The sequence below is a fragment of the Kogia breviceps genome, chromosome 8 (assembly GCF_026419965.1).
Source record: "Kogia breviceps isolate mKogBre1 chromosome 8, mKogBre1 haplotype 1, whole genome shotgun sequence".
NCBI classification, from domain to species: Eukaryota; Metazoa; Chordata; class Mammalia; order Artiodactyla; family Physeteridae; genus Kogia; species Kogia breviceps.
The window spans coordinates 2,428,198-2,437,790 of NC_081317.1; the positions used below are offsets into that span (position 1 = coordinate 2,428,198).

The window sequence follows — 9,593 nt, forward strand, 5'->3', positions numbered from 1 at the left end:
TGCGTGGCCGCGGCAGGTGGCTTAGCGACTCCGGGCCTCCGCCGCCAACGGGGCTGGGGTCGTCCACACGCTCAGCACGGCGCCTGCGCCCCGCTCCCCTGACGGCATCCTACGCCTGTGAGACAAATACGACCATCGAGCGAATGTGGACGAAAGCTGGAAATGCGTGGACGGCACGTTTAGGTGAGAGGCCAGGTGGAAGCAGGGCTGGGGCGGGGGGGTGAGGCACGTGGAGCAGAGAAACATCCGGAACCCGGAGCCGCCCACCTGCCAGGTGACTCCGGTCCCGGCGACGGCCCCCCAGCACCCCACCCTGCCGCCCTCCACATCCCGGGAGACACCTCTCCTGCCGCAGCCGTGAAGCCCCCAGCAGAGCGGATGAACTTGGCCGGCGACAGTGGGGCAGCGTCTCAGAAAGTCCTCCGACAGCACGAGACAGACAAGTGCCCCCCACTCCGCACAGACGACAACCGGGCCTCCGGGGGGGGGGGGGCTCGGGGGGGGGCCTCGGGAGTGGGCCCCATCCCTGGAAAGACACGGAGGCTACCGAGCAAACGGAGGGATGGGAGGCCAGGCGGCCGGCCAGCAGCCGGGGCGGCTGCCTGCCCGGACCAGCTCTCACCAGACACCGTGTGCGCACGCTGCCTTTGAAACCAAAAGCACAAAACAAAACAAACCAACGGGAGTATTTATGGCCTGAAGTTTAAGTTGGCTCAGGAGGATGAGGAGAAGGTGTGTTAAAAATAAGTGTTTTAATCCTTATATAAACTCTGCAGAAACGACTAACAATCCCCACAAAACAGAGATGTCGTGCGTTGCTAGCAACACTTAAGCTTCCAAAGGCAGGGAGCCTCGCTCGGGGGACACCCCTGTTCTCCCATCCCGGCCGGCAGGCACCCCCACGGCACGGCCCCGCCCCCTCGGCAGCCCTACGTTGTTATTCCTGTGTTTACCACTTGGGTCCAGAAACCAAAACAGTCACAGCAGCCACAGGATGCTGACCGGAGCGCCCCCGGAAAGCGTGGAGCCTCAGAGGACTGAGAACGCGGCCCGAGCAGAGGCTCAGGGGGGCCCTCCTGGCCGAGCTTGAAGCTTCCCCGGCCGAGCGGGGCGAGGGGTTCATCCCACACACGCGCGGTGCCGGCTGGCTCCTGATCCAGCGTTGAGGCAGGTCTGCAGGGCCTCTGCCATACCTGCGCCCCTGCCCTGACCTCTCTCCCGGGTCAAGCTCAGGGGCAGGCGCTAGGGGAGGGGCATCTGCAGGGAGAAGCAGACAGAGCCCCAGGCTTCAAAGGGCCGGACCGCCCAGGGTGAGGGTGAGGGTGTGGAGGGGTAGGCAACACCCACTGCGCACACATCACCTCCAGATGCTGGGCTGAGAGCTTTGGGTCCCCTCTGTCCGCTCTGTCTTCAGCCAACCCCCAGGAGGTGGCTCTCAGAAACCCCCTTTCACAGCAGAGGAAACAGGGGCCGGGGCAGGGGTGGGGTACAGCACACAGCCGAGAAGCGGCGACTGGGATTTGAACCCCGGTCCGAGAGGGTACCGCGCTGCACCCGCCTGCACCCCAGGGACGAGTCGGCGGCCGCCCCACTGCCCAGCAGCGCACGAGGCGCAAGGCGGGAAATGGGGCCGGGGCGGGGCAGCGCTGCCCCCAGACGGCTCGGCCAGAATGAGCGGCCCAGGGTCCCCGGGTGGGTGGAGGAGCGGACGCCACGCAGCCGTCGGGAACCGGACGGAGGGCGCGGACGGGGCGGGAGGAGACACGGATGCCACGCTCCGCGGCCGGGAGCCACAGCTGCTCACAACCGGACGGCGCGGAGCTGGCCTGGCCCGGCGGCTGGGCCTCGGGCACACAAGGAACGCCCCGAGACCGCGGCCTGGGGCAGCCGCCCCCCACCGGGGGGCTGAACTTCACTTACAGGCCACGTGCCCCGTTCCAGCTCAGAGCTGAGACGGCACCCGAGGGGAGCCGGTGTAGGAAGCAGGCTGCAGAGGGGCCCCTGTGGCACCTCCTCGGGGAGCCTGCCTGGGCTTCCTGAGCCCAGCGGCCGGCCTTAGGCCCGCTGTCTTTCTCTGCATCCTTCTCTCCATCTTAACCCTTCACGAACCCCTTATTCTGTCTCCCCTCCAGAAGGTCGGACACAGGTCAGGGGTCTCTGCCTCTTCTGCCCACGGCCCGCTGGGGAGGAAAAGAACAGGATTTCGTGACACGTGGAAAGTGTATGCAATTCACGTGTCTTTCTCCACGAATACACGTTGGCGCGGAGCCCCTCGCGCGTTCACAGATCATCGGCACTGCCTCGGCCCCATGAGGGCCGAAGTGAGTTCCTGCGACAGGACCGTCTGGCCCACGGGGCCTGAAATATTTACTTTCTGGCCCTCGACAGAAGACGTCTGCCGAGCCCTGCTCTGGGGGGGGGGGGGGGGTAGCTGCCGGCTGGGCGCCAGGGGAGAGGCAGTTGGATTCAAAGGGCAGTCTGGAGGGAGGGAGGCCCACCTGGCGGGGGCATCTTCGCAGCAGCACTGCCCTGTCCTGGGAAGTTGCAGCCACAGACGTGGCCTGGACACGGGGACAGGAGGCAGGGGCCGGAGGGCACCGCCCTGCCAGGGAGGCGACATCCTCGGTCACGTGGGCCTCATGGCAGCAACGGGCTGAGATGAGGCACCAGGGTGGGGTCACCTTGTGACTACTCACCCTTGTCAGGCCCTGGGCCCATTCCCGGCACGGAGACGCCCCACGTCCGGGGCCCGGACCACAGACAGGTGAGGGTCGCCCCACCCAACACAGCATTCTTGGCCGTTTCGCCCCGGCCAAAGCCGGGTTTCTGTCATCAGCACACACGGCACAAACAAACCACGTTCCGCCAACGCCAGCGTGCGCCCACCCGCGACCTGGGCAGGTGATGCCCGACGGCCTTCCCTGCCAACTCCAGACCCAAGCGTCGGGCCCTGCCCCACCCGGCCCCGCAAGTGACCCTCCAGTCAGCAGGTCTGCGCTAAAGACGAGACCCCTGGCCCACCGGCCTCTGCTCTCCCCTCCCCCATCCCCACCCCCGGCTGCACAAACTGGGTGCCACAAACCCTGCCGCCCAGAAATGCTAACATTCGGGAAATCAGCGTCTCTCACCCTTCTCGTCAGTATCACCTCCCCCCACCCCCGGCAAGGAGCCTTTCCAGGCATTGTCCTAACCGCCCTCCCCGCATGAAATTTTAATACCACAGATGTACCGTACACCTGTACTGTGCTGTTCTTTTCTCTAGGTACATTTGTGCTTGATGCATAAAAAGAATATGATTTCTTTACCCCCACAGGTCTGATTTCTGCCCCCTTGGGCATGGATTACATAAAATGTATTATTAGAATTAACGTTACACAGTTCTTTTCACTTTTTTAACGTGACCACCAGGAATTTTAAGAGACGGACGCGGCTGCCACATTTTCTACTTGACAGCACTGATGCAGACAGAACTACACATGTGAACACGCGCAGCACAAGGACAGAGACAGACACACACACACATACACACACACACGTCTCTGTTAACTCAGAGGCGCACATTGCCCAGGTCTCAGCACTGAGACTCCCCAGCACGGGTGCGCCCGCACCCAGATCTACACATGCCTCTGCCCTGCGGACCCAGAGCTCCTTCCACAAACGGCTGGTTCTGGAGCTGGACAAAATCAAATACAAGATGAGCTCACACATCTTGTGCCAGGAAGGAGACCGAGCTCACAAGATGATGGGAACGTGTCAAGAAGACACACGGAAAAGCAGCTTGAAGCAGTTGCCCCTGGTCAAACCTGAAACTATCTGAGCGTCAAAATAGAGAGACGGAAACAGATGAGAATCCGTGGAACAGAATAGGAAACGACAATCCACAGTGGTAGACAGAGAGAGGAAGGAAATGAAAAGAGGAAGAGAAGAAAGAGGGAGGGAGGGAGGGAGGACTGACCCTGTCACTGTCTCAAAGCACCTTCTCAAGAATATTCGTGCCCTGCAAGGGGGATCGGAGGACCTTCGCGGCAGAGCCGTCCGGCAAACAGCGCCGGCGTCAAGTGACTAAAGCCAACACCCCCGGCAAGGGGACACTTGGAAACCACGTGCCACCTGCTAGACAGGACGCCAGGAGAAGGCAACAGCGCGGTCACTGCACCCGCTCCAGGCGCAAAGCCCGGATCCAACGCGAGGACGCGGCAGATGAACCCCAAGGGAGGGACGTTCTGCAACAAAAGGGGCCTGTCACCTTCAAAAGCATCCACGTCGGGAAAATCAAGGTGAGGCGGAGGGGCCGCCCCAGCCCCCAGGTGGCCCATTTGCTGAAATGGGCATTTGTGGGGACACGCGTTGAAGCTCGAGTGGATTCCAGGGTGGCACCATCCCCGCTGTTTTCCGGGTTCGGGTGGCTGCTCTGTGGCTGCAGAGGAGACCCTCTTCTGCAGGAGACACGTGAGGGTGCAGGGCACCAACTTACTCTCGAGCGTCAAGATATGTTCACACTTAAAACGAGACCTGGGGCTTCCCTGGTGGCGCAGTGGTTAAGAATCCGCCCGCCGATGCAGGGGACACGGGTTCAATCCCTGGTCCGGGAAGATGCCACATGCCGCAGAGCAACTAAGCCCGTGCGCCACAACTACTGAAGCCCGCGTGCCTGGAGCCTGTGCTCCGCAACAAGAGAAGCCACCGCAATGAGCAGCCCTCGGCAACTAGAGAAAGCCCACGCACAGCCACGGAAGACTCAAAGCAGCCAATAAATAAATAAATTAAATAAATCTAAAAACAAAAACAAAAACAAAACAAAACGAAACCTGACTTGAAAAGAAAAGGCATCCTAGTTTCCGCTGGAATCGGCCTCCGTCTCCCTACTCCCCGGCAGCCCCAGGTATCACACCCCTTGGCCTCGGGAACCGCGTCCCCCGGCCTGCACTTGGGAGCTCTCAGGACACTTAAAGGCCACTTCCTCATCCACAGGCACCTCAACCACCTGCTGTGTGCCCTGCTCACCTGAAAGCATCGCGGAGCAGGGACTGGGCCCGTGCCTGGCAGCGCAGGGGCTCGGCAATTATTCCTCGAAGGAAGGACCGGAATGACACAGCAGCAAAGGGAGGCCCGGCTCGGCAGGACCCGGAGACCCCTTGGGAGGGCTCACACCAGTCGGGGGGTGGGTGGGGGGGGATTCACTGTCCTGGGTTCAGAACAGTGAGCAGCGAGTGTGGCTCCGAGGGACGCTTGTTTACTAAAGCAAAGTGTGGAACACACGGGGTTAGAGGTACACACCTCTAAGGGGGGGTGGGGGGGGTCGAGGGCCAGGCTCGCAACGCTTCAGGATGGGAGCAGAGTGAAATCAGAGGAGGCTTCCTAGAGGAGGCAGCCACTAGACCAGCTCCTACAGGAAGAACCAGGACAAAAGGAGGGGTAGTCTTCCAGCATGGGCCCGGCACACGATGGACCCTGATGGAAAAGGCTTAGGGGAGGGGGGCGCAGGCTGGAACGTCGGCACAAAGTAGGGACGGGAAGGACTTGAAGCTGGAGGTGTGGGCATGGGGGAGCCCTCTCTGCCGTGTCCCTGCAGACGGGCTTCCCGGCCTTGTCCTACGGAGAGGAGGCCTGCCGGGGTGGGGGGCCAGAGGCTGGGCGGATGGTGCCCTGAAGATTCAGACTGAAGACCGAACACAAGGGCCGTCTGCTGGCATCAGCAACCTCAGGACCTCATAACTGAAGCTGTTCCAGACACACGCGGTCTCTTATTAGGATCAGCAGATTTGGCCCTACCGAATTACTTTAATTAAGCCCAACGTGGCTGCCAGGCATTTTGGATAAAAAAAAAATAAAGCACAGCCGACCAGATCCAGAAGGGCAGGACGAGGGGCAACTGGGATCTGCCTGCGAAGCCTTCCTAGTACCTGGCTCTGTACACAGCAGGTGCTCAATCAGTGCACGTGGCTATTACGCGCCTTTGGGGCCAATGAGCCAGCTGAGAGCCACGCAAACGGGAGGGGCACTCGAAGCGCAGATACTTGGAAAAGAGGATGTCACCTGTCACAGGAGAAGCCAGAGCGGCATTCGGGAACGAGGGGACGTCAGGCAGGCCTCTGAGCTGGACGGGTCCACGTAAGGGCACACGGTGACAGCAGGAAGAAGGAAGGGCCCTGCCCACTTGCCAGCAAAGTATCCCGATCCCCCAGGGAACAGACGCACACCTTTTTGCACAACCTGAGAAGTGGGCCAGCAGCACCCATCAGAAACTCAGCAAGACAGCAGAGGGAAGGCTCCCGAAGTCAGAATTCGTTTAAACAGCCCTGGAGGGGAGACCTACGTCCAGGTTTTAGTTTTACCTCTTCCTACCTGTGTGATGGGGGGTAAGTCACGTGACCTCTCTGAGCTGTAGCTGTCTCATTCATGAAACAGGGGTGACATATGCCTCCCAGGATCATGACTAGCTCAGGGCAGGGTGGGTTAAGAAAAGGCAGCTGTGATTTTTCTTGTGATGCCACCGCCATGGACCAAGAGGACCACGTCGTCTTCCCTCCTCCACTGGAGGGAAGTACCCCAGACAGCAAAGAACAGCCACGCAGACAGACCACCACGGTCCTCTCCCAAACCCTGCACAGCCACACCTGGTCAAGACAATTGTTTCTTTCGTCGTGAATACACAGATGGGGCCATGCGGCTAATCCAGCCACCCCTGTGCCAGCCAGAGACATACAATGACGGGTGTGACCAGCCCCACCCTCCGCGAGAGGACAGGCAGGGGAGAGACCAGCCCTCAGCCGCAAGGGGCCACACCTGCCCAGATAAGACCTCTGACGTTTGCTCTAAGGAGGTTCTCTGCCCTTCCCTCATCAAACCCTCACAACCTGGCTATGAGGCAGCCACTAGTTCTGTCCTCATTACACAGATTGGGAAACCGAGGCCCCCAAAGTGGTCACTACAGGGAGGTGACAGTGCCAGGTTTCAATAAGAGCCTATGGCCATGAAGACACAGACGCTAGCCCGTCAGGGACTCCCTACCGCTCAGCCCGCCTTGACACCCCTTCACCCGAGCTGGAACAGGGCGGCTCGAGGAGACTGTGCCGTGTCAGCGTTGCTGGCCCAAGGATGGCTCCAGGGACCCCAGGAAGTCTCTGCGCTTCCAGCGCAGGGGCTGAGCCAGGCCACCTACCACAGCCAGCGCGCCCTCTCCCCGATCCTGGGCAAACACAGCTGGGAAGGGCAGCTCCAGGACCCAGCCAACGCCCCCAGCCACCCCCGGCCGTGCCCTGGGCCCCAGCCTCTCTACCAGTCAGCCAGGAGCCAGCAAGCCTGGGCAGCCCCTGCAGTTCACAGCCAAAGGCAGACACTCCCGCTCGAGGCCTAGCTCTGCCCTCAGCAGCTCCTCCACCCTCAACTCCCCCAGCTGTAAAATGGGGTAAGTACGTCCCGGCCCCCAGGGGGGTGAGGGCAGAGGAGAGAACTGGATCTGAGGGGGACCTTGGGTTACTTAGCACTGAGAGGGCCCAGGATGGTTCTGGCTTCAGAGGGACCTGGGGACCAGACCGGCAGGCCAGGGCTCCCTCCCTGGGCTGTCCACCTCCGTGGAGTGGGAGGGTGGCCCCCTGCCCCCGTCCCCTCAAGACTCCTCTTAGTTAGCGGCCACCCCCATCCTCCCTGAAGGGGGGGGGAATGCCCCCATCTCCTTGGAAATGCGGTCACAGCCAAAGGGCAGAGGCCATGCAGTCTAGGCTGGAAAAGCAGTGACTCACTCCATCCCCCCTCCCCCCAGCCCGTTTCAGCTGTCACACTGGCTTGTGAAGGCCAGAGGGTCACAGAAGAAGGGGCTGTGGGGTGAGCAGGAAGGTTGCTCCTGGGCAGTGCTGGCCAGACCTGGGGTGGCCCTTGGCCCCGCTGGGCACCCAGGGCCCCTTCAAAGGTGCTGGGGTGGGGGTCGCGGAACCCGGGGGGGGGGCACAGGACAGCAGCCTCCCCTCTGCTTAAGTCTTACCCAAGTTCCCTCTAAGGGGGCAAGAAAGGCAGCGCCTGCCAGCCAAGCAGACATTTTCCTGCCTGCCCGGCAGCCACATGCGCCGCGGCCGCGACAAAGGCCACACTTGAGGGTACAGGGGAAGCATGAGGGGTTCCTGTTCCCACCAAGTCGCGCGACCCTGGGGGCCTGGCGCCGCTTGCCCCCCCCTCAAAGGGTTCGGGAGGAGGCTGAGGCCGCCGAGGGGGCGGTGCCCCCAGCCCAGCCGCTCCCTTGCGGACCAGGGCTCCCGGCTCCCAGCCCCGCCGGGCCCCTCCCTCCGCGCCCCGAGCCCCTGTCTTCCAGGGCGTCCAGCCACCAGGCGCGAAGCCAGGGACACTACGCCTGACGAGGCCACCGGCGCGGCGGGATCCTGGGGTCGGCGGCGGGGCGGGGGGGGCCCTCGCTGCGTCCCGGGGCCCAGGCCCGGGAGAGGGGGCAGCAGTGGTGAACGCCCCGCCGGGGTTCGAGCTCCCCTCACCCCGGGAGGCGCAGGCCCAGCAGCGGGTGCTCCCAGGCAGTGCCCGGAGGCGGCGGAGGCGCACCCCGGGCTTGGGGGACTTTGCCAACTTCGTGCCTACCGGGGTCGCCCCTCGGAGGAGCCGGTTCCGAGGCCCGGGGCGCGCCGCCTCTCCGCTCACCGTCCCGCCGCCTGCCGGCGTCCCCGAGCCCGCCGCTCCGACCGGGGTCCCGGGGCAGCGGACCAGGGCCCCTCCCGGCGCGCCCGGACCCTCACCTGGGACATCTGCGGCCGGAAGTTGACGTCCTTGAGGTCGATGGAGCCGGGGGAGAGGTTGTGCAGCAGCTGGCACAGGAGGACGCCGTCGCGCAGCGCCTGGGCCAGGTCGAAGACCACGGCCGAGGGCCACACGACCCGGTGGTTGGGCGGCAGGACCTTGCAGTCGATGAGCCAGCGGCCGCACTGCCGCCACTGCTCCATGGCGCCCGCGGCGCCCACCCGCCCGCCGCTCGCTGGGCCGGCCGACTCAGGGCAGCGCTCCGGCCGAAGTGCAGCGGCCGCGGGGCATCCCGCCCGCCCGCGCGGGTCTCGGCGGCCGGGGCGGGGCTTCGCGCGGGCGGCCCCGGCTCTCCGCTGCGCCGCCGCACGTCCCCTCCTCTTCCTCCTCCGGCTCCTAGCGGGCCGCAGCTCCCGCCCACGTGCGGTCGTGGGGCAGCCGCCGGGCAGCGCGCCGGACCCCCGCTTCACACACACAAGTGCCCCCGGGCCCCGGGCCGGGCTCCGCGCAGCCCGCCGCCGAAGCGCCCCGCGATCCGCCCCGCCGGGCGCCGCATTCTGCGCTCGGGGCGCCCCGCGGCCGCCGAAGCTTCTGCCCCGCCCGAGACAAAGGCCCGGCGGGTCGCCTGCTCCGCGCGTCCGGGGCCTGGGCCGCCCTCGCCGCCGCCACCGCCGCTTTGTTCGCCCCGCCTTCGCGCTCAGCGCTCCACGCCCGGGGCTCCGACTCCGCGGCTCCGCCGCTCCAGGGCGCGGGGGGCGCGGGGGCGCGGCCACTGGCGGGGTGGGGGCGGGGCCGGCGCTCGCGCCTGGCACCGCCCCCGTCCGCCCCCATCCGCCCCCCCCCAACTTCCTGCCCAG

General features: G+C 64.3%; 1 protein-coding gene across 14 annotated transcripts in view; it reads right to left on the bottom strand.

Moving 5' to 3' along the window:
- The window catches only part of VAV2 (vav guanine nucleotide exchange factor 2), a 180,279-nt gene extending 171,252 nt beyond the window's left edge, over positions 1-9,027 (bottom strand). For all 14 annotated transcript variants that reach the window (XR_010841788.1, XR_010841787.1, XM_059073293.2 and 11 more), the window contains exon 1: positions 8,736-9,027. Coding sequence is in view for 12 of the 14 variants with exons in the window: in XM_059073293.2 (XP_058929276.1) it covers positions 8,736-8,939 (204 nt within the window). In the remaining 2 variants the exon portion in view is untranslated. The remainder of the gene's footprint in view (positions 1-8,735) is intronic.
- Between the last annotated feature and the right edge of the window lie 566 nt (positions 9,028-9,593).